This window comes from Barbus barbus, assembly GCF_936440315.1.
Source record: "Barbus barbus genome assembly, chromosome: 41".
Lineage (NCBI taxonomy): Eukaryota > Metazoa > Chordata > Actinopteri > Cypriniformes > Cyprinidae > Barbus > Barbus barbus.
Window position 1 is genome coordinate 12,583,381 of NC_136719.1, and position 25,780 is coordinate 12,609,160.

General features: G+C 35.5%; 1 protein-coding gene across 6 annotated transcripts in view; it reads left to right on the forward strand.

Moving 5' to 3' along the window:
- LOC306860106 (voltage-gated potassium channel subunit beta-2-like) overlaps positions 1-25,780 on the forward strand; it is a gene marked incomplete at its 5' end in the record, with an annotated part of 70,621 nt that overhangs the window by 24,693 nt on the left and 20,148 nt on the right. For 3 of the 6 annotated variants that reach the window (XM_079401639.1, XM_079401640.1, XM_079401641.1), the window contains 8 exons: positions 11,521-11,564; positions 11,716-11,753; positions 12,271-12,350; positions 13,992-14,036; positions 16,520-16,564; positions 17,337-17,380; positions 17,476-17,562; positions 20,696-20,781. In XM_079401639.1, the coding sequence (XP_079257765.1) occupies positions 11,521-11,564; positions 11,716-11,753; positions 12,271-12,350; positions 13,992-14,036; positions 16,520-16,564; positions 17,337-17,380; positions 17,476-17,562; positions 20,696-20,781 (469 nt within the window). Of the gene's footprint in view, positions 1-825; positions 1,303-11,520; positions 11,565-11,715; positions 11,754-12,270; positions 12,351-13,991; positions 14,037-16,519; positions 16,565-17,336; positions 17,381-17,475; positions 17,563-18,900; positions 18,946-20,695; positions 20,782-25,780 lie in introns of those variants that run through there. The other 3 variants (XM_079401637.1, XM_079401636.1, XM_079401638.1) reach the window with 3 other exon arrangements.

The window sequence follows — 25,780 nt, forward strand, 5'->3', positions numbered from 1 at the left end:
AATAGACCTTACTTCACTCCTACACTCAAAACTGCAGCAGTCATGTGCACTGAAGTCACTAATTCATGTGAGAATTCTGCTCATTTAAATCACCACACAGTATCTTTTGTTATAGAATAAATAGAAAGACAGAAGAAAATGCTACATCTGTTATTTTATCAGCTCTTTTTAACATGTGACTCTCAAACCAGACTTGTCTTTGTCCTCGGACATTCTGTCATGCGTAGGCAGTGTGGAATATCAGGTACGAGCTGATCTAACACAACATAGTGAGAGCTTAGACCTTCCCACTTTCTCTCTAGTATACCCACACACACTCTCTCTCTCTCTCTCTCTCTCTTGCTTGCTCGCACACTCGTCATACTATGCTGTTTTATATACTCTCTCTCACTCAGCATTTATGCATTTACTCAGCACACAGTGGGAAACATTACTGGTAGTTGATCTAAACCAGAAGCCTGATTATGAAAGCTCACTGTCAGTTAACATTAGGAATACTGGATGGACAACAATAAAGCAACTGAAGAAAGTGAGGAATAAAAAGGAGCAAATCCACTTACAGTGCAGTCAGAGGAGAGTGGAGAAGAGCGGATAAGCGTGCGCTTGATGTGCTGCAATGTGACGTGGATGGATGTGGGATTTCTTCCTTGTTCTGTGTATTGATGTGATTGGTGCCCAGAGTTCACCGCTTCACAGGCTGCTGCTGTCCTGGAGCCAGAGCGCAGGAATTCACTCTCACAGAGACTTGCGCACACACACGCACGGAGACACTTACTTACACACTTTTCACACACACAGACGGCACATGGACAGATACACACTCTGGCAGCACTTCCGAGCGATAAGTGCACTTGTGGTTTAAACAGAGTGTTGCACTCACTTTTTTGACAGCTGCCACATTCATTCTGACCTTTTTTAATGACATTTTCTTCAGGTTTTAAGAAAGTGTCTTTCTCCTCGTTGTCCTCAGGGAAGGAAGACACTTGTCTTTAGTTGTTGAGGTAACAGCATTTGGAGATTTTAGGACTAGTTGCTCTTTGTAGCATCAGCATCCTCACCGTGGTAAAGCTGTCTGCGGGGGCTCGCCGTCAGCATGCAGGTGTCTTTTGTGTGCACGGACCATCGAGCTGTCAGCCGCAGCACAGAGGACCGACTGAACCGACAGAACACCAACAGCCCAAGTTTGGGGACAAAAAGCAAATTTCGCGCTGTGGCAATGGTGGCCCGCAGCCTGGGCCAACTGTCTGTGCATAACATGCCTTCCTCTGGTGACCACTGCTTGAGAACTGGCATGAAGTATAGGTAGGTGAGAGGGGGATTCCAAGAATTAACATGTAGCACTTTAACCTTTCTGTGCTGTTTCGGTTTTTGTTCCAGTTTAGACTGTTTGTAATCAGATGTTCATGTGATTTGAGCAAAGTAAAGTTGTCTCATACCGAAAATTTTGACTCTTGAGATTTGATTTGTTATGCAGGGTGAGTTTGGGTCACAGGTTTTACAGTTTAAAGTGGTCATGGTTTAAAAGGAATGTCTGACATGTTATTTAGTTGATTGGTTAGTTGTTTAGTTGGCTTGTTAGTTGGTTTGTTCATTGATCTCTTGTGGTCAAGTTAGTATGTAGTTGTGAATGTCGAGATAGTGATTGAGAAGCATATTTTATCAAACTGTATTCAGTGCACTTCATATTTTTTTTTCTACGTCAGCAAAATATTTGTAAATTTAAAAATATAAAAAAATAATGACAAATTATGAGTAATTGATTTGGTTTGTCTGTATCTATATATACACTACTGTTCACACTGTCTCTTATGCTCACCAAGGCTGCATTTATTTGATCCAAGATACAGTAAAAACAGTACTATTGTAAAATATTATTGCATAATAATAATAAATGTATTGTTATTATTATTATTGTTAAATAACTGCTTTCTATTTTAATATACATTTTGTTTTTATTATTCATGTAATGGCAAAGCTGAGTTTTCTGTAGCCATTATTACAGCCATTATAATTCATTGTGGCACGAACAAAATATTTGTGAATTTAAAAATTGAGAATATTTCAAGTAATGAAATCATGATTGGTTTTCTTTTTGTATATTTGATCTAAATATTTCTTAGGGCTCGTTTTTATATAAATATGCTCCATATTGGTTAATTTGTTTCTATTAATACAGCAATCAATTGAATTAACATTTCCCCATTTTATTTTAATTTATTTCCATCTAACGATCACTTAATATAACACTAATAAATTAATGACATTAAATGTAATTTGTAAATGTCTTTTTTAAACATAATTGTTAATAAATCTCAATATGAATATCCATTTTTTTCATGCTGTATATTATAATGATGTCATGCATAAATTCGCTTATAGCATTCAAAGCTATTGAATTCAGTTTGAGGTGTTTTATTTTAGACACAATAGTATATATAGTAATAGTTTTAACATCTCCAAAGTTAAAGATCAAGTCTTTCATTTGACTAATTGACTGAGTTTGTGTAGACGCATTGCTCTGCTGTCTGGGATCCGAGGAGGGGTTAGAGATGGAGATTTCTGTTAGTGCCTGTTAAACCCATTAGCATGGTCTCTATATGAAATGGAGATGCAGTGTGATCATGTTCCACTGCTTAACATTATTAGGAGCACAGGATGCTCTCTCACTTTTTCGACTGCAGCATTCATACAGCCCACGGTCGTTTGTAACATACCCGTGCTGCTTACTATCTGCTCACTGATAAAATAATAGTGTGCTCAATCCTTAAATTAAGCCCACCCTCCCTCCTCATTTTTCCATACTGTAATTTGTGTAATTGTACATAAAAGGCACTTTGTAGCCATGCAAGGTAATGTAGAGTGTCTTCCACTTCCTGATTAAACTAATGTGTAACTGAACACCTGAAAAGCTTCTCTTTCTTGCTGCTCTGCTACCAAATGTCTTGGCTCTTAAAGCTAATTCCCACATTGTAATTAAGTCTTTGAAATTCAAAGCTGTAAATATGTAAATTTCATGTCATAGTCGTGAAGGCTGGGTTTATTCCACTGGAATACGAGATGAGGCATGCTGACGTTTTTTGGACTTGCTTAAGATGATTTGTGTGTGTAATTGTAATTTACCTGATCATAATTATGTCTTTATTGATAAAAAAACAATCAGATTTACAATACCTTTTGTTTTTTACACATTGGCTGTAAGAGGGAATAACTTACAACATAATTGTACAATAATGTAATGGATCTATTCATGTATGCTAGTGGGATTAGACAAATTGCAATGTATTTATTTAATGTCTATCAGTTTTTATGACTCGCTGAGCCTTTTTTCTTTTACTGTGGAAAACAATAGAAGATATTTTGAAACATGTCTGTTTTTTGTCCATACTATAAAAATCAATGGGGTCCAAAGATGTTTGAACATTTTTATTTAGTCTTTTACAGAAAAAAGGTCATACTTGTCTAATCTTTCATTTTTGGGTAAACTATCCCTTTAAGTTTGATCTAGCATTATGTTCACATCAATGCTGTGAGGGTCTTTGCTGAAATTATGACACAATCACAATTTTGTGCAATGATGTTGATTAACAGAAACCGACTATGAATGATTAACATGGTAACCTCTCCATGTCTGATGAGCCAACATTAAATGTGCCCCGGCATATTGTGGTGAGGATGAGTTTATGCACATGCACCTGAGGCAAGAACCTTTAAAAACCCTACATACTTGTGTAACTTGCGTCCGTTGTGGTCTTGCATTTGTGAATGCGTGCATCTCTCTAGGAGCTACAATTATCCCTTGACTATTATCAAAGTTCCTGTGCCTGTTTTGTTCACGAATTTGAAAGATACAGAATTAGAACGATGAAGAGGGTTGTGTTCAGGCATTGTGTTAACGTGTGTATCTCTGGGGTCTGCAGGAAGAAAACTGAAGTGGTGATTACATAAACGCACAAATGGGCTGCAGTTTCTGCCTGGCTGTTCCCTGGGCAGTAAACAGCAGGACTGCTTCAGTCTGGCCAGCCCATTATGCAAGCTACGCTTTATTTGTCCAAGATAAACCCAATGTGCACTCTTAACTGGGAAGACCCCAGAGTAGAAGATGTTATAGGAAGTGTGCAGTGCTGGATTGATGAAAGTTTTGAGATATACACCATGACAAAATTTCAACCCAGTCTATTTTACTGCAAAACCTGAAATACATTGCCGCGGGTACAAACAGTATTGCTTTACAAGAGGTGCTATAAGTGATATAATTAGTTTTCTTGCAGATGTGTCTTGTGCCTGTAGGTAAAGCTTGGCTAAATGATATGTGTTGCTTATAGCATGTTTCGCAACACATTCAAAGTGAAATGTCCAGTGAATGGTGCTAAAAGTGTTCAATTTCTTTTCTCCAGAACAGGTCAGTTTGACTAAGGCAATGTATTATTACTACATTGGTTGTTACGTATCATAGCAGTCAGTACTGTTAAAAAGTTAAAACTCTTTCACATTTTAAAATAACAAACCAATAACACTAAACCCTACCCTAAATCTAACTAATAGTGTTAAAAATCAAAAGTGAGATCAAAATGCATTTGCTGTGCCAACCATGTCACTTTAGTTTGTTCATGAGGCTTTGAGCTCTTTCATTGAATGTCGTGATTTGTGTTACATGGGACTCGAACCCTAGCGCTTTATATTAATTTGGGGGGAAAAAAATACAAAAAACCTTCTTTTTTTATGCAGAAGATGAATACAGAAGGACAACACCGTAAACACAACAAAAAATAAATAAAAATGTTCACAAGTTACTTTCAATTTTACGTTTAAACCACAGATGTCAACAGAGAGCCCAGAATTTAGCAGTGCACCTTTTTGCTGCATTGTGACTTTCACCTCTACCAAAATTTGTGTTGAATGTGCATACCTTTTTCTGTCATTATTTTGGATGATTTCTTAATCCAACCATAATCCTGTACAGCATTGTTTCTGTAGTGACTTTATCCTCTTAATTTATCGATATACACTTCATTACTCCAAAACCATTTCTTAGCAAAGATTTGCCCACCAGGCCATTTTTCATCCACACATTGTGATAATTTGGCACCCCATGTGGAGTGTTTGGGCAGGGAGGAGTGGGCCCCTGTGGGGATAAGATTACTCATTTTGATAAAGTGCCCATGCCTCCTAGGCAATATCGTGCCTGTAGTTCTCTAGTGAAGCGTAGCCTACAAAACTCTTGTTGATGCATCCTCCTCCTGGTTTCCTAACTCTTCTTAACGTTTTGTCTTTTACTTCCCTCATATCCTTTCTACCTTTTCACCATATTACTCATGCCCCCAGCCTTTCTTATGTAACTATGTTGCATACCTTCCTACTCTTCCACTTAAAGCCCTTTTTTTAGTCTGGAGTGATGAAACAGTGAATATACTGGCTTTTTATCTTACCTGAGTGGATCTTGTTTGAAAGTTCAGGCTTGATATGATGAAAACATTCTCAGAGGGATTCCTGGTGAATCACTGTACATTGAATGTGTGTGAGGTCAAATGTGTGTGTATCGCTATTCTTAACTCCTCTAAAGCCCAGAGTGTTTGCTCATCTGCCATGCTAATGAGCTTGTATGATTGTGTGTGTGTGTGTGTGTGTGTTCTTTAATTAAGACATCTGCTGTCTGGGTCAGCCGTAGGGCTGAAGAAGAGACCGCCATAGGGCAGTTTTGGAGTTTGGAGTCAAACCGTGTCTTGTACAGGTCAATAACGAATAAATGACGAATAAAAGTGTGTGTCCATGATAAAGCAAAAGAAAAATCACCAAGGTCTTAATTTAATTCAGGTTGGTTTCATATGATTTCTAAAAACGTTTTCAAACTCTAAAAATGCCATGTAATTTGTAATCATAATTTTTAATTACTTTCATTTAAATTAATTAGATTTTTTTTTTTTCCCACAACTTGTACAACATGGCTTTGGTTTGGCAGAGCAAAGTTTTTCAAAAATTAATAAGCAGCAAAGCACTTTTGTGATTAAAAAAAAATTGGATAATGCCGAACTCCCAAATAAAGTTACACACACATATACTGTAAGGTGCGTGTGTATTTATACAGGTGTTTTAAAGTCACTATGTATAGAGAAATGTATGTTTAAAGTTCTTTTTAATATATTAATTGATCTGCACAAAAAAAGAATTTGCTGTGCAATCTGTCATTAAATAATCTGTGTTGCTAATTATAAACACTCAAGATTGCCTAAATGAGCAACAGAGAGAGTGTTTGCTCACATTCCAGCACTATCCAGTTACTGTACCTCCATCAACTGCTGTGATAGTGTAGGTAGGCAGTGTGCTGCTTTAAGAGACCCATTTTGATCCATGGTAAAGGCCCTGTCGACATCCATTAACGAATGCCAAAGATTAGTGGAGCAGGCCCAGTGTTTCCCACACATGCAACCTCAGCCAAGTGCAGATCTCTGGGGAGATACTGAGTGAGTTTCTCCTCTCAGTGTGAACGTGCCTTTTAAACATCTATACGCTGCTGAGGTGCTTTGCTGCCATTCACCTTAAAAGATCACGAAAGCTTGCTTTGTTTAAAGGCATGGTGAATTATTGATGGCAGACTTCATATGTTGATTGATTTCAGTAATTGGTTTTCCACGTGTAATGTTAGGTAGCAAGATCTCTGGCTAACTGTACTTCTTTACAGCAAATGATGTATATTAAGCAGTCTGCATTGACCCTCTGAAGTTATAGACATTTACTGTAAAACACTCCAGACTACACATCTTGCTGTACTGAATTCTAGACAAACAGAACAGTATTGATCATTAAGCAAATTGGTGTGCACTAAATAATTCAGTTCAAACTCTGTTTCCATATCTGTCCAGCAGAATCATTTTTGCAGTTGTAATATGTTACTCGTTCAGTGTAAGTACAGTACAAGTCTTTTATTCACTGTGACATCCAATATATTTACTTAATCTGCTGTTAGAGTGTCTTTCTCAAGATGCTGATAGATTACAATTTATGCCTTTCAGGGTTTGAACCAACAGCCATCTGGATGCAAGGGCTGAACTGTATATGATGCCATGCTGCTAAAAACAACTGGCTCAGTGTCATTTATTCATGAATCAGACTACACTGGTTGTGGAACATGTTTTTGATTGTCTAAAAAAAAAAATGAGAGAGCCTTTAAAAGCTAATTGCTTTTGTTAGAGGAGCTCAAAGAAAAGAAGACCACTTTCACAGTCCCTGAGCAGATCTGATATTTTTTTTCAGGCCAGTCAAGTTCTTCGACACCAAACTCCATTTTAGGCTAGTTTACTGGTGGCATGATGGCATCCTATGATTGTGTCACGTTGAAAGTCAATGAGTTCTTTGTGCAACCACATTCTACTGTAAATGTTTGTCCATGTGCTTGATTTTAGAAATTTGTGCTAGGTATTCTGTGACGTTTGAGGTTTTATGCATTTGCATTTGTATTCTCTCAATTCCAGTGTTGCCATAGTTAGGGTGTAAAGCAAAAAGACAGGGGACATAAATGTCTTTTATGAAACAAAAACATATAAATTAGCTGTATGCTAATAATAAATTAGCTTGAATTTTTACAGAAAAAATTTGGTGTATTGTAGCATTAGTTTATTATTAATAAATTTTTGCCTATTTTATGAAAATTAGAAGAGAAATATTAGTAATTTTTTCATGCTCATAGACAATGTCTGTCTTATTTAATTATTTATTTATTTTAATTTGTTTTATTTACTTAGTATGCATGTGTGAATTTATAATTTATTATGTGTTAATTAACAAAGGAATTCCCAAACTGGGGTTTGTGAAGTAACTGGAGGGGTTGGTAAAAAAGCAAAAGAACATAGCGAAAATAGATTAAATATGTTGTGTGTTTAACTGCATATTGTGAAAATGAAGAGGCATCAGAGAACCATGAACATGAGTTTGTGAAGCTGTGCATTAGCACATTATACATTTGATAGGCAATTATTGGTGTTTCAGACCACCTGAATACTATTAAATTATTATCCCAAATTATATATATTTTTTAATTTCAGTCATTTAACTACTAAAGGGAACATTCTCTCCAATTATTATGTTCTACAGTTTGCTGCGTTCCATAATTAAAGAGGGCTAAAGACGTGCTTGACTGTCTCTCGCTGTTCTCTGGTTGCAACCGCAGTCGTTCAGCACTACACCACTGCACTGCCAGAGAGGATTCTGGGTCTTGTTAGATGAAAAGATCAATTGTGTGAACATGTGAGCATGTACAGGGCTTTGCACATCAGTTTGAGCCCCATCAGCAGATGGCCAGTTCACCTTCACAGGCTGGTGAATGGATCTCCCATCCTGTAACTCTATCTCCATCAAACCAGTTAAAAATTCATCACGGGTTTTCAGGACCTCCATGCTCACTGATAATTTGATTTGAGTTGATAAATTCTCCGCTGATGTTCTGTTCAAAGCCACTTGGAGGTGACATTGATGACAGCCTGTTTACAGGTAATAGATACACTGTACATGCATCGACTACAGGCCTTTATTCAGAGTCTACACACTAGAGCAAGTGCATATAAGTGCATTCTGATTATATATATATATATATATATATATATATATATATATATTAATATATATTATATTAAATATATAATATATATTTCAAGAAAGTATGTACTGTACATTATTGATTATTGTTGATAATTCATAATAATTCATTGTAAAACTACAAGCCTGTGCCACTATTGTTTCAAGTGCTCACACTCTAAAAAAATGCTGGGTTAAAAACAACCCAGCTTGGGTTATTTGGCAACACAATGCTGGATAAATGTTGGACAGAGTTAAATGTTGGTTGAGTTAAATGTTTTTACCCAACATGCTGGGTTGTTTTGTATTATAACATCAAATTAAGCTAATTATAATGAATAAAATCCATTTATGTTATGCAAGGCAAAAGGCGTTTCCATCATGCAAAACGGCCGCTGCTGACACAGCCGACTGACATCTAATTGCATTAAATAATACAATTTACAGCACAGTAAAGACTTATAAATTAAATAAAATGTATACAAACCTATAATTCCCCAAAAGAGTGCACTAAATTGGTGGCACTGAGAATTGCTCTGTAGTGGACTCAGAAAGCCCTGACTGTAACTCAGCAGCTAGGATGTGTCTTTGGAGACAGGCTCAACCTAGTGGTTGGGTAGAAAAAAATAACCCAGCATTAAAAATGACCCACCAAACTACCCAGCACCTAGGTAAAAAATATTAAAAATAGTCCAATAAAATGACCCAACAAGCTGAATCCAGCATTTGGGTTAAAAAAAATAACCCAGCATTTTTTAGAGTGCAGGTTTACAGTACGTAGGGGTGGGCGATATACTGGTAGACATGATTAACTGGTAGAAATTTGTCAACCAGTAGAGATTTTAGACTGTCATCTCTATCGTGGCTACACGCTCACGTAACACTTCTGTGCTACGTGGTCACGGGAAAGAGAATTGTGTTTTAAAAATAAGTCATTTTAAGCCATTAAAACACAATCAGCTGCGAAAGACAACTCACGCCGTCTGAGAGACTGTTTCTGAGCAGTGTCAGAGAGGTGCGCGCATATTAAGATGGCGGTGCTCATAGAGTACGGCAGTATTGAACTAAGTTGTTTTTGCCACTTTATAGGCCTTGAATGGTTAAATACACACACTCTTAAAGTGACAGCAGTCTAATATTCCTGATGCCTGTCACCATTTAAATGACACTGGGTTACTATTGTGGTGAAGAGTGAAGCTTTTGCTTAACGTGAGGATGGGTACATAAGGAATACGTCTTTGCTGCTTTAAGGAGCAGACTTGGCATTTAGCATGGTAATATGTGCCATTGCACGCTAACAGTTCATTAGCTAGCTAGTACTATCCCTGATAGCACACACACATCTCAGAGACGTCTATTTGATGTGCATGTTTACATCCGAAAGACATATTTTTTGTCTTGAGTGTTCGCTCATCTGCAATACGTTTGCTGTCAAACGTTAAACAGAAATTTAGAAAATGTCTTTAAGATGTTTAATGTTTGAATGTACAGTATCTCACAGAAGTGAGTACACCCCTCACATCTTTGTAAATATTTTATTATATCTTTATATGTGACAACACTGAAGAAATGACTCTTTGCTACAATGTAAAGTAGTGAGTGTACAGCTTGTATAACAGTGTACATTTGCTATCCCCTCAAAATAACTCAACACACAGCCATTAATGTCTAAACCGCTGGCCACAAAAGTGAGTACACCCTTAAGTGAAAATGTCTAAATTGGGCCCAGTTAGAAATTTTCTCTCCCTGGTGTCATGTGACTCGTTAGTGTTACAAGGTCTCAGTAAATTTACACTGTTATACAAGCTGTACACTCACTACTTTACATTGTAGCAAAGTGTAATTTCTTCGGTGTTGTCACATGAAAAGGTATAATAAAATATTTACAAAAATGTGAGGGGTGTACTCTTGTGAGATACTGTATGTAAAGCTCATTTTTTGAAGATGTTTATCAGGTTTACACATAGCAGATGCTTTCCAGATGAAGTGCTGTTTAACAGTCCTGTATATGTACATCTGGGATCTTACAATTCATGATGTGACACACACACAAATATATATATAATTGAATTAAATCCTGTCAGGAAACCATAAAAAATCACTTTTGAGACCGCTTAATTTGGTCTCTTCAAAATAACTTTTTTTTCGTTGAAATTATGTGAACCAATTCTGTTTATTAATTCATGTAAATTCAACACTTTTGTCAGTGTGTGATGAAAGCAGGGTGAATAACTTGGCCGGAGGATATGATACAGTAGGAATGTCTCTCAAGGATAAATTCATGACTCTTGATTGGTTTCTTCTGGGAAATGTTGTGCATTTTCATAAGTGTTGCTGTTCTCTTCTAAAAGGTTTTTAAACTTTTTTTTTTTTTTTTTTTGGAAACCATAAAAAGATCTTTTAAAGCAACATCTTTGTTTTGTGCCAGTCATAAATTGCTTCTCATCCTTCAAATAAGAATCAAAAGCTCACTGAATAGCTGTAATTATGAAGGCCTTGACTGAGTGGTCTTATAGTAATTGCTCAGCACTATAACCTTGGCTCTTTGCAAACTCAAAAATATTAAACAAAAGACCCAGGTGGTCTTCTGATTGGTTCATTGGGCTGAAGGTACTGTAGTGCTGTATCCAGGCTGTATCTCTCATTCTCTCTCGCTGTGTGTGAGTGGGAGTTACAAAGAAAGACTGCTACAGTACATATGTAGCCTATGGCCCAGGTTACACACAATGAAAACACAGTGAGTTCAGATTTATTCATAACTGTGCTGCTGGCCACAGGGCACAAATACAATATATATCCTCAGACCAGTTTGAAACATTAAAAAGTACAATTTATGCATCACAGTACATATATTTATGCATTACATTGAAACACGTTATCATTGATTTACATTAATCAGTATGATTGCATTTAATTTTACCATGTGACTTAAACTGTTTGCTATTTTATTTTTAGGAACCTTGGGAAATCCGGCTTACGGGTATCATGTCTAGGGCTGGGTGAGTAAAACAAGCTATGCTATGTTTACGATCACTGTTAGTCTCTATATTCTTATAAATATCAAAAATGTAGGTTAGCTTAAGATTCACTGTTAAAGTATATAGCACTGCATGGGTCGCTCTGACATTACCTTAAACATTCTCTCTTCAGGCACATGGGTGACATTTGGTGGTCAAATAACAGATGAGGTAGAGTTTTCGTGGATTGTTACTCTTTGTTTATTCACAAATTACTGGGCAATAGCATGGAGCATGCTTTTGCAGCAAAGCAACAACCCAAATAAACATAACATGAACACTATGCTTTAAAGGAATAGTTCACACAAAAATTTTAATTGTCATCATTTACTCATCCTCATGTCATTTCCAACCTGTATAAGTTTCTTTCTTATGTTGAACACAAAATAAAATATTTTGAAGAACCAAACAGTTCCCCATTAATTTCCATAGTAGGAAAAGAAATGGGGACCAACAACTGTTTGATTACCAGCATTCTTCAAATTATCTTCCTTTAGGTTCAAAATAAAAAGTGTAGCTTTAATCAACCTCTACTGTACAGTAACTAAATTAATTAATTAATTACAACCATGTCATTTGAGTTTTGTACTGCTGAAGACAACATTAAGCTATAATGGCTTCTCAGCTGTCTGTTTTCTCTCCATCTGTGATCTGTCCCCATTTCTCCTCTCTCTCTGTCTTCTCTCAGATAGCTGAGCAGCTGATGACGCTGGCGTATGAGAACGGTATCAATCTGTTTGACACAGCCGAGGTGTATGCGGCAGGGAAGTGAGTACTGAATTTACTGATTTCCCATCATTCATTGCTGCCGCTCTTAAATAACGATAGGAGATTAGTAAAGTATTAACTCTAGTTTTAGAAACATTATCTTTTATAGGACCGTATAGACCTACTTCTCACAGATCTGATGGATCTCAAATGCTTTCAGGAAGCCAAATAATTGTTTTCAATTAAAATGTTTAAATTAGTTTTTACTATACTGTAGCTTTGGCAACAAGGTTCATGATTCTTAGCAAAGATGTGACACAATATTCAAGATTGTCGAGACCAAATGTTAAAGTTGAAGAACAAGATTGACTTCTATTCTGAATATTTGGGACGGATGTGTTTTCCATAAAACACTTTTAGTATTAATACATTTTATTATATATAATTAATCATTTTTTTTATTTTAATAATATTTTTGTATTATATTTATATTTATGTATTATTTTATATATATATATATATATATGTATGTATGTATGTATGTGTGTGTGTGTGTGTGTGTGTGTGTGTGTGTGTGTGTGTGTGTGTGTGTATATATATGTACACACAGACACATATATATATATATATATATATATATATGTATATGTATATGTATGTATGTATGTGTTAATTTTATGAGTTGCTAAATTGTTGTACATTACACTAACATTTATACTTATTACATTACAACTGCTGTTTACTGTATACTTTAGGTATCTATGTTTAAGACGACCTAGTGAAAGAAGTTAGTGTTTTGTCAGCAGAATTCACTTGCGCAAGAAGAGAAAAAAAGATGGAAAGGGGAATAGTCAAAACCTGCTAGCTTGCAGTAAATTTAGCAGTGGCGTCTTTATTTTCTGCAATGCCGTGGAACTGTAACGTCAGGGAATTGCTGATAAAGTTGAGCGGAAATAGTCTGAGTCAGTGGAAATCCACTCAACGGTACAAAACGGCACTTTAATGAGGCAGACCTCACGAGTGTTAAAGGACACGACCTTATATATGTTGTGTGTGTGTGGGGGGGGGGCATGTTTCATGCCATTTCAAGCTGGCGATGAGGCTCATGCAGAATGATGAAAACAGCACTGTAAATACTTCAGCACAGACAAACTACCCGACCTTTATTACTCATACACATACACTCGCCATCTTCACAAATGGTGGATTTACTCATTTAGACTGCTAGTTAAATAAAAGACAAAGACTAGTACTGTTTGTGAGTTTGTCTGAGGACATCTGCTGCCCTCTTGAGCCCACGTTACAATAGCGCTTCATTTGTTACAAGCTGTCACAAGGACTCACATTCTCGCAAAGGGATGACTAGGCCTGATGGGAGAACCATTCATGAAGAACACATTGGTCCTGAGGGCAAAAATGTAACATCTGTCATTAGACGCTCTCCCTCCCTTCCAGTCTCTCCCCTTTTTAAAAATCTGCTCACAGGAGGAAAAAAACATGAAGTATTTTGCCTGTGTTTACACTGGGAGTTCCTTTCATATTGCTGTAAAGTGAATGCTTCATTAGCTTAATTCTCCGGAAGCTGAGAACAGGGAATCCCCCAGTGTAGAGGACGCTTTGCTCACCGACTGTGATGTAAGTGAGGAGGAGAAGGTTTAGGCTATAATAATAGCATGATAATTACTTCTCGCTTTCTTGCAGGGCTGAAATGGTTCTCGGCAGTATCATCAAGAAGAAAGGATGGAGGTAAACACATTGATTTGCTGTTTTTAAGGGTTCAGAACTTTCTCTTATTTGATGTGATATCCTATGTTTGTGTGCTGTTTTCTCCTCTTCAGACTGTCAGTATAACTGCTGACTTGATGCTTGTTTGTACCTTGCAGCTCCTGTTAGTTTGTGAATGACTAATGTGGAATTTGCACCTAAGGGGACATTAACTTTTATTCATCCTTCCATTCACTGTATGCAAGCACTGAGGCGAAAAGCCATTTCCCCTAGGGAAAGATGTCTAATTTTGGACCCAAGTTTTTGCCCTTTTTAGAAACATGGCATGACTGCAGTTTCAAGTATTCAAAAAATCTTCTCTTGGGAGAGGAGAATATTTTAGCATGAATATTCTACAAAAGCCACTTATTTAGATCATCTTCTGCAAAGAAGTGTACTTTTTCAGAAAAGATATTTAAAATTCAAAACAAATATATTTATTCTAAAATAAGAATGTTATTTTAGGGTTAACATTTTAATGTATTTTATGATTTTAATAAATTATTTTTGTTTTATTTGTTATACAAATAGGTTAACACATCTAGGGTTTGAAATGTTCACCAAGGCTGTTTTTTTTTTTTATATATATATATAGTTTAATTAAAATTTTTACAAATACAAATTTAATAATACAAATTAATTTAAAAAAATTGTCAATTAGTATTTAAAAATGGGTTTAAGGATATTTAATAGATTTAAAAATGTTTTCTATTTTATTTTATTTTTATCCTAGTTTATTTTTATTTAATTTACAGTTTTTTTACAATCATTTTTGCACTAATAACAGAACCTTCATGTCATTTTTCAAAACTCTAGACACATAATTCACAACCGATGATCAAAATGCACATTTTTCAAAACGCATAACACTTTTTACAAATGCTTGGATAAAATACACATGAGCCAAATATCTTTTGTTCATTGAACTAAAATCACAGGTTCAAATTGACACAACATCAAAGTGTTACTATTTCAAAATACAACTCGCACATTACATCTGAATTGAGTATTTATTCATTTCATTGCAATGATCTAACTATCAATTGCTACAACAGCTCAAAGTGCTATGTAACTGTTGCATTACTCTTATGGAAAATTATTACGAAATTACATTACGAAAGTGAAGCAACTTAAGACTGAGTATGTTCAGGTATGATCAGTTTCAAGATACCTGTTGTTGGGAGAAAAGAAATCCCAAAAATTATATACAATTGTTATCAGTATTTGTTTTTCTACAGTCTTTTTAGAGGTTGATAGAGCTGGAAGCTGATGAAAACCATTCATATTTTTGGATGAGGCAGGCCATGACATGAATGAAAGGTTGAGAGCCCAGCAGTTGAGAGGGGCCCAAAACGATGTTCGCTGGGGGCCTTACCACCCCACACTGAATGTGATTTTGAGGGGACCCATAGCAAAATCAATGCAATGGGCCCAGAATTCCTAGCGATGGCACTGAGAGCAATTATGGTTTCAGGCCCATCCACATTTTATCACCAGTTTTTGTTTTTCTCCACATGGAGGTGGAAGGTTCACAACAGACCTCACAAAGAAGTCCCTCTTCTCCAAGCCAAAGATTATATGTGCAATGATATCAAAGGAGACTGATGTCAGGCCTGTTTTTGCCATACTAGAAGATTTTTTCCAAGGTGTTTAACTAACGAAAAGCTCATGTGGATGAGAACCTGCTGTGGCCAAACCCACAAAAACATAGAAGTGCAGTGAGGGACACTCCAGTTTACATTTTACTGCAGGCCTAAGTAGTTTTTTCTTAACTTTTTTTTTTCCTTGTTTAAAGTTTTTTGAAAAACCTGTTGTGTTGATTATTTCATCAATAATTTTCAAATTTTGTTTAATGATTCCAGTGTCTGTACTTTTCTAAATGATGTACGAATGTGTAGAACTGTAATGAAAGCTGCATCATGTGTTTTGAACAACTATATTTAATGATTGTACTAACAACTAAACAGTGAAACTATGAGTATCTTGTGTGTGGGTGATCTAAAGTAATGTTCCTATGATATTTCATAATAAATTAGTATTTTGAACCAATGCTTCTGCAAATGCAAGGCTTCTTTAAAGATATGAACGCAATATGCAAAGTTTTGAACATTGCATAGCCTGTGTTACAAATAATGACTGTTTTGAGTTTTGTATCTAGAGTTTTGAAAAATGACATGAAGGTTCTATTATTAGTGCAAAAATGAGTGTAAAATACTGTATTTCATTATAATATAATATAATATGTACAGTACTTTGGATTTAATTTAGTTAGAAAAAAATGTAAGCCCTGGTAATGATGTTCAAATACAATGGTTCCTGGACTTTTCATTTACTGGACAGTGTAACTACAGTGTCATTTCCTGCAACCTAAACGGACACCATTGTTTACCCATCAATCATCGTGATGTGTGGCCCGTCCTTGCCTTTGTTTCGCTTTTAACCACTTTGTCTCCTGTGTTTCATAGACGTTCCAGTTTGGTCATCACCACCAAGATATACTGGGGTGGAAAGTAAGTGCTTGTGTGTGTGTGTGTGTGTGTCAGAAAGAGGTTAACGATGATTCATACCTGTGAGAGCAACAGGGGAAGCAGGTTAATGATAGTCTCTTTCATAGGAGTGCGAGTGAAGCTGTGTGTGGGATATAGTCCTGCAGACCCTCACTGGAGAATGATCCAGGTCGAATCCCCCCTCTGAGCTGTGCTCTTTCACTCAGGGCAAATTAAAAGCCAAAGCCAAGCACTGATATGAGGTCACCATCAAACATTAATGGGTTTAAATTGCCACTGTGCTTACATTTTGATATTAATTAGTCTCACATACAGAATCAATGGCCATATTAAATGTGACCTTTAGTAAATTTACCTGAGGAAGATCACTGATTATTAAATGTGCGCCACTGCACATCAGCATCACATTAAATTTGCAATGAAACAGAAGTAGCAATAGATGTTTTCTTCCATATTATGACACATTTGAGTGGATTATTGAAAAAAAAAATGGATTTGGACTAGTTCTATTTGTTGTTTGGATGAAGATAGATCTGAATGCTGATGGGATTTAAGCAGACTAAATGATTGGAGAAGTCTGACATACGTCAACAGAGAGAAGTCTGTCATTTCACCAGAAGATCAAGCTGTCATTTTCATTAAAAATAACAAGGGCAAACTACATTTTTTGAATAATTAAAGAATCGTTCACAATGAGGTCAATAACAAGATTTAAAAACACAACCAGTAAGCTATACTTCAATCTGTAAATGTCACATTCTTGTTTGTTTTTCAGAGCAGAAACAGAGAGAGGCTTGTCCAGAAAGCACATAATAGAGGGTAAGTTGTGTTATAAATATTCATGATTGCAGATAAATGGAAAGGGAAATGTAGTTTAAAAAACTTTAAATAGTCTTTGTTTTTCTGACCTTCAGGTCTAAGGGCGTCACTGGAGAGACTTCAGTTAGAGTATGTGGACGTAGTGTTTGCTAACAGACCTGACCCCAACACGCCAATGGAAGGTAGGTGTGCTTGATGGGATGCTGGGATAGTTTTTGCATCTTTGACTCCCAGCACTGGAATGGCTCACTTAACTGCTTTGCACTGAAGCATGGGACTACAGACCAACTCATAAAAGAGATCAAACACATTGAGACCAATGGCAAGGAGTTGTTTAACCTTTAAGGTGCAAAAGTTCTAAAAATAGTCTAATAATCCCACTCATTTTGTAATAAACTATGTCATAAGGAATAATTAATTGTCTGTCTTGGAACGTTGAGCAGTGAATGGAGCATGTTGTCTAAGTGTGCTGTCAAGATGATTCAAGTTTGCATCACAGCCGTTGCATCAATTATGCATTTAATAGTTGAGTCAAGTTGTAATTTAGCAGAGGAAAAGTGCATGCTTTCGCTTTGGAGAGTTTTACAAACGCATTAAGTGGACTAGTACATCTACATCTCGTCACACTAGAACTTTCATTATAGAAAGTAATAGTTTAGAGGGCTAAAAAACCGAAGCAGCATGACTGAAAGATCTTTGGTAACTTAAATAGCATATTCACAGCACTATAGCATGGTAATGTTTATGGAGTCAGACCAATAAGTTTTTGTCACATTTCCTTAAAGTCCTGATTGGCTGATAATGCTCCTCTCATAAAGAATGGTGAGATATTAAATGAATACAAGGTCAATTCAAGTTAAACTCAGTTGACATCATTTTGGGCATAATTTTCATTACCATTGAAATGAATTTTGATTTGATCCTCCTTTTGTTTAAAACAAGGGCTAAAATCTGGCTTACAGTGAGGTACTCATAATGGAAGTTAAATGGAATGTTAAAATACTCCCAAAATGCTTATCTAAACAACTTTGCAGCTCAAATAATGTTTGCGTTTTAAGAGAAGAATTAATCCAAGTGCCCTTATAAAATCGTAAGCCTCACATTTCTGTCTTTAAACCCTCCCAAACTTTGGTCCCATTCACTTCCATTGTAACTTCCTCAGTGTAACCTCTATTTTTTTTTTTTTTTTCTTGTTAAGAAAATGAATGATGAGTGGAAATAAAATTTTGAGGTAATCAACATCTTACAAATGCTGTTAACTGAGCCCAACTTGACTAAACTGTGACGATACCATGCTGTACAGCTGTGAGGGGTATGTGGACAGATTGAGACCGAGCCTGATGCTTCTGAGGTCATGGTTGCTTGTGCTTGTCTCAGACCTCGTTAGTTCAAACGTGGATTTGCAGAATCCGCTCTGGTCCAGTTCTGCTGCCTTTTTTTTTTTTTCTTCAGAGATTTCATTCCATTTGCTGGTTGGTAAACCTCTTTTCTCAGTCTTTTGTTTGTTTGTTTATCACCAGGAGATCCATTTAACACTTCAAAATCAAGAACATTCATCATAGAAGGTACATGGTACCCTCAGTGAGAGTTTTGACCTCCTGTCTCCAAAAGCATTTTATGGTTTTGATTTGTGATAGTTTGCCCTCTTTTCCTGGTGTGAGAAACCTGACTGTGTCCATAAAATGCTGAAGATTTCCAGAAGTTCCTATTAAACCTTGTATGCCATAGAATGATTGATTTCTTTGACTATCCTGTCCATCTTGCAAGTGAAATTTGGAGAAGGTCATTGCATCTTACTGACCCGGGATTATAGTGTCTTTTTTTATCCATTTTATCAATTTTTTTTTTTTTTTGGAATATTTACCATTCATTCCATTTTAATATCTTCTCCATTATTAATTTTTCCTAGAAATGCACTTATGTAGGTGTTGAGCAGATACATTTTTGGGCTTCGCTTTTTTTTTTTTTTTTTTTTTTTTCTGTCAGTTCAGACAAATACAGTTGCATATATTACTCATATTATAATGAAATGTAAATAATTCAATATATTAAAACACTTTAATCTGCTTCTGCTCATACTATGCTTTAGCCTAATATTTTGATTTTCTTAAAGCCAGTAAAAATATATATTTTTTGCAAGATGATTGACTGCAGTGTCCTCAGATTCCCTGCATGTGAATATTTTATTACTGCAAGTGGCTGCTCTCTTTTTTGCATGTGTCTGTCTTTTGTGATATTTTCTCTTTCTGTCTACTGATTGTTCACACTGATATTATTCACAAATCTTAAAAAAAAAAAACTGCTATTGGTAAATTGCAAAAATTCTACCATATGAACACATAGTTTGTGAATGCTGTCCTTTCCTGCCTGCAGTGTTGTACTTACTAAATAATAGTAAAAAATAATTGTATGATTTGTCATATGACCTTTTTGATTATGTTTGTATATTTAAGTATATATTTTCTTTTTTTGCAGTTTAATATGTGGGAATTTCTTGTGGTGTGGCCTCATCATTAAACTATAAAATACAGAAATAAAATAAAATAGTAAACTATGTGACTAGGAACACAGTAAATATATTGGCATCTAATGTGGGTTTATAAAAAGAGACTGTAGAGACAGTACATAGACCCACAAAATGCATTTTTAAACAAGCAGCTTTTTGGAATCCTTTAAAATGTTGTTAATCAAAACTTTTTCGAGAATCTAAGTCTGAAGAATGGAGACCTACTACTTCTTAAATTAATGTTTGTGTGAAACTATTGCAGTGTTCGCTATAGCACTATATAGATATTTTCTATTATTAACAGGGTTTTTTATCCATTTTATCTGGTTCCTTTCTCATAATAGGATATGTTCATGCAGCAGTGTATAATAATCTCTTGACATGAAGTAGATTGTAGGCTGGACCGTGGAAAATTGCTCCTTTGCTAAATGTCAATGAAATGCAGCCTTGTGGAGATGTCGTGCAGTCCGGAGTCACACTCTGATTTATTTTCCACCCACTGAGAAACTCTTTGAGTAGAGTTACTATAACATGCATAACCTTCAGGCCATTTTTAATGCCCTGTCACTTTGTATAAAGAAAATATGAATAATGGCTTTTGTTGCTCTTGGCCTTTCTCAGAATCTACTTCTGCTCCACTTCCATTACTTTACTGTTATATTAGTCCTTGTTTTTTTACTGGCTAGGTGTATTGCGGTCATCTTACTATCTATCTCTCAGATACTCTCTGATCACATCTGCTTTTGTTCCTCGGTCCCTCAATATCTGAGTGTTGTCTGGACTTTGATAGTTAATATTGTGATTGGCAGAGACGGTTCGAGCGATGACCCATGTGATTAACCAGGGAATGGCCATGTATTGGGGCACGTCTCGCTGGAGCTCCATGGAGATTATGGTGGGTTTGAAAGCACAGTGACTTTATTAACGTATTAAAATAAAAACTTTTTCAGTAAAATAAATGTTATATCAAATAATTTTTCAGGTTGTCTCAGCATCTCATTTGCTGTCAGTGTATTTTGGATAGATAAGCATTATGCTGATTCATCTAATTCAACCTCTACTTACCCACAAATGTACCTTTTTTGCTGTCATAATGGCAAATGACAGTCATCCTTTTTGGACCTTTTTTATTATTTTGCTCTCTTATGTATGAAAAAATATATATCGTGACCACAAATGATTATTTTGTTACCTTGTTTTAGTTAATCGTAGCTTATACTAATTTGTCCCTCATTTTATTTAATCGTGGTCACATTATACTAATTTGTTCCCTCGTTTTAGTAAATTTGGGAAACTGTGCTAATTTGTTCACTAGTTTTAGTAAATTGTGGCTATATTGTATAATTCATTGACTAGTTTTAGTAAATTGTGGCCATTTTATATAATTTGCTCCATTGTTTAAATTGTCACATTGTACTAATTTGTTTTAATAAATCATGTACGGTGGCCGAGAGAGCTCAACACGCTGCAACTTCAGAAAACACATGCAAATAGAGACTCCCCCTTCCATGTAAAGCGCTTTGAGTACCCAGAAAAGCACTATATAAATGTAACATATTATTATTATTATCATTATTATTATTAAATAGAAAAAGCACCAGCAAATCAAGAAAACATCTTCATCAGTTTGACAGGAGGTGGTGCAAATGCTCACAACGCAAACAAATAAAGAAACGTGCTGCAAATGCTCACAACGCAAACAAATAAAGAAACGTGCTGCAAATGCTCACAACACAACCAAATAAAGAATTTTATTTGCAGCGTGTTTCTTTGTTTGGTTGTGCTGTGAGCATTTGCAGCGCGTGTGTTGTCAAATTGATGAAGTTGTTTTCTTCATTGGCAGGTGTTTTTCTATTTGCAGCGCGTTGAGCTCTCTCGGCCACCGTAATCATGGCTATGTTGTACTAATTTGTTCTCTTGTTTTGGTAAATTGTGGCAACTTTTTTTTATAAATTGTGGCTATATTGTACTTAATGCATGGTCACAAATTAAACATATTTTTGTCTCAGTGTCATCTGCTCTGTTGTTGGGCACTGAAAAATTTTGGTTTAGAATTTACTTTTAAACAACTTTCACATTTACATGGCAGGTAACATATTAAACTTGTAGAAGTAGAAAGACTAAAATAGTATTTTCTTGTAAAACATCCTCCAGTTGTCTTTATTTTATATACAACTATTAAAATAATATCAGTGTGCATGCAGGGAGATGCTTTTGATGATAAAGAAATCTGCACACACATATAAATGGATTTGTTCTGTTATGAGCAAGAGAGATGGTACTTCACTTTGTGTCAAAATGGTTGATTTATTACCCTCATAAAAATTCCACCCCCCTCCCATAACTGGACACCTGTTTTGTACACCCCTAGCCCCCACCGTCTCTAAGCGGCCATTTTATTGACCTTATGGTGAACTTAAGAATTTATGACTGTGTGTGTGTGTATGTGTGTGTGTGTGGGGCCGATGTTATGTGGTTTAAACTTTAAATGATGAATTTGTGTTAAATGGGGTAAAGGGAAGTTTTTATTAAAGTGTTTTCACATACACATCAAGAAAAAAAAACATCAAACATGTACGTAAAACGTACAAAGACTGTTTATTTCCCTACAAGTGTAGACTTAAAACAGGAAAAACGTAGAAAATAAAACAAAAAAGCATTAGATACACTATCTTAAAACTAGTTGTTTGACAAAGTTAAATAGAAGAAGTGAGCGCGTTCGTTTAAACCTATTTTGCGGTTTTAAAAAGTTGTGACTTTAAAACAGATACAAAGTTAAATAATATAGATTCGTTTTTATCTTACGATGGTACGTGTGTTTTTCCCTTACAAGTGGACACTAGTCTTGTTAAAACAGTTTTAGGAAAAACTAAAACAAATAAAAAAGCATTAGATACGCTATTTTTCCTATCATTAGAATTTAAAACTAGATCGTTTGACAAAGTTAAATAAATAGAAGAGTTGCGAGCGCGTTCGTTTATCTATAACAAAAAAGAATCGGATGCGTTAGTTAAAACAATAAGATATTTATCAAAAAACTATGTCTTGCTTTAAAAAAAATAGTTTGACTTTATAACAGACATAAAGTTAAATAATATAGAGACGAGTTCTCTTACCGTGAAGTGAAATAAAAAATATCAGACCGTTAAAACACCAGCATAAGATAGCTGTAAAAATCTTCTCGCATTACAATTGAAAACCTAGCATTTGTCCCAACTTAGAAAAGTTAAACAAATGTCTATCTTACGCAGCGTCCGTTTACACAACCTCAAGCTTCTGTGTCAAAACTGAGAATGAGCTGCGGGCCGCTGTCAGGACACACCCACAGCACCGCCCTCTAACGCTGTAAGGAGAGTCTGAAGATTTGCATGTTAAAGAAATTAAAGTAATGTTTTAACATTAGAACAAAGTTATTTTATAAATATTTTACATTTCTCAATTAATGAAACCGTTCACCATTCATCATAAAACTTTTCACTTTAAAAGGTTACATAACCTTCTTGTAAACAAACGCCCCACAGGGGAAAAATGTTGTTTGTTTGTCTTATTTTATTTTAGTTATTCACACTTAACACCTTTTATTTATTTACTCTTTGATATTGTCAATCTTAAAACTTCTAGTGTGCTGCGTCGGTTAAAATACACGTGCGGGAAGAAACTGAAATGATAGCAAATGTTTTGGATTTTCAGTCATAATTAGAGGGGTGGTAAACTTTTTTTTTTTTTTCTACAACATCTTACGAATGTAAATGTATGTCTCACACAGAGCGACCGAATGAGAAAGTGCGCTGCGCGTCTGGTCGCACGGGCACTGAAACGGTGTTATCTGATCAACGTTGTAAAATAGCTAAAGTTTCTGGGGATTCAACTCATTTGCAATCTAATGAGTTTTTGAGGGGATCTGGCGTCGTAAACTTTGTTAGAACGCGGTCCATTGATTAAAACAGACGGTGTTTCTAACATGTTCAGCGATCAAAGCATCTCTATGGCGTCTATTTTACGATGTGCACCTATGCGCGTGTGTCTGTGCGTCTCTGTCGAAGGTTTAGACAAAACTTCCCAACCCGGTCAAAGGAAGTGTAGTTGAGAATTGAGTATTTATAATGTATTTATAATCTATTCGAATGGTGGGGTTTAAATTAACGTTCAGGAAGTGATGAGATAGAAAAAGAAGGCGATAACCACAAACTTAAATAAATACAGGTCCCCAAAGATGACGATTTTAATAAGACGGTCTATAGGAAAACATTCTTTAATTTACTTCATTTACCTATTATTTCTTTGTTTCACTCATATATTTTTCAACCGTCAACACAAACACACACACACACACACACACAAACATTCAACATATCTACACGTAAACATCCACATAAACAACCATACAGTTAAATATTTAAACTTATGATGTCTCATACAAACCTTTTTTAAAGAACGTTTAGAATCACACTGGGTATCTTTACAAGGTGATGAAAAGCAGCATGATTAAACAATGATACAACTTTTGTTTTAACAAATAAGTTTAACCTAAACTTATAACAAACCTAAAATCATGATCCTTTAGACCAGAGCAAGGATTAGAAGCAGTCAAACGATCCTCTGAGTAAAGCAAGACTCTTACAGAGATTTTTCTTTAGGAATTGGACCTATATTAGACTGAAAATTACTTAAGGTTGTCTGCAACAAAAGTATAAGGTCCCACAAATGCTTCTCAGGATCTTTACAACAGATTAGACTTTCTTTCTCACCTTAAAAACGGTATTATTAACCGCAGAGTTTAAATGTAGCATTTGTTCACAGTATAATGTTCTATTAAAATAAAAACAACTGGTCTATATAGGTTTATCTGACTAAGATTTGATCAAATAACTGATATAAGAAACATGCAAATATTTGATAAGTCCATCTTATCACACCACAACCTGACGTGTCTGATGGTTTATGATGATATCTTACTGATGCACATGTGTTAAGTGTCTGTAAAATAGTTTAAAAAGTCATATTTTTAGCTTTCACGTAGGATTTGTGTCCACGCTCAAGTGGTTTTGTGTAACAGAATCCTGAGACAAATGAAAACAGAATGCGTGAAAGGGTTTTCTCTTTAAGATATTTGTAATGACAGACTAAAAGCTTTATAAAACAATCGTGTGTATGCATTTCTCTCGTACATGTATACAGTAACCGATGAATACACAAAACAGTATTAATACATAACCTCATAAATTCAGCGTAATTCTATCATATCAATCAATAATAAAAGATTTAATTATATACCGTATCAGACTTTCTCTTCAAAACACAAACTTTCTTAAGACTTTTTTAAATGTGTTGAACAATCGGTTTTGGGGGAAAACAGTATAGTTTTGTGTTTCTATTTTAGGATGCTTGTAGTTAATCCCGTCTTTATCTAAAATATTTTTGTATTCAAACTGTCTCACGCACACACACACATGTTGGTTTTAATGTTTTCTGGGGACTCTCCATAGGCGTAATGGTTTTTATACTGAACAAACTGTGTGCGCTATTGCCCTACACCAACCCTACACCTAAACTTAGCCCTCACAGGAGACTTTGTGCATTTTTAGATTTTCAAAAGAACACCATTTAGTATGTTTTTTTTTTTTTTAAGCCTTTTGAATTACGGGGACATAGGCAGTGTCCTCATAAACCACCTTCATATTGTAATACCTCTGTCATACCCATGTCATTATACAAATTTGTGTCCTCATAAACCACATAAACATGCACACAGGTACACACAGCTTTCCCGGTCAGCCGCAAATTGCCAACAATATTCTTAACCTTGTTTTATCATTCAGCTGTAGCTAAAACCTATAACGGAGTTATACTATAGATGCTGAAAGAGCTCATTAACCTGTTTAACTCTAAAAATG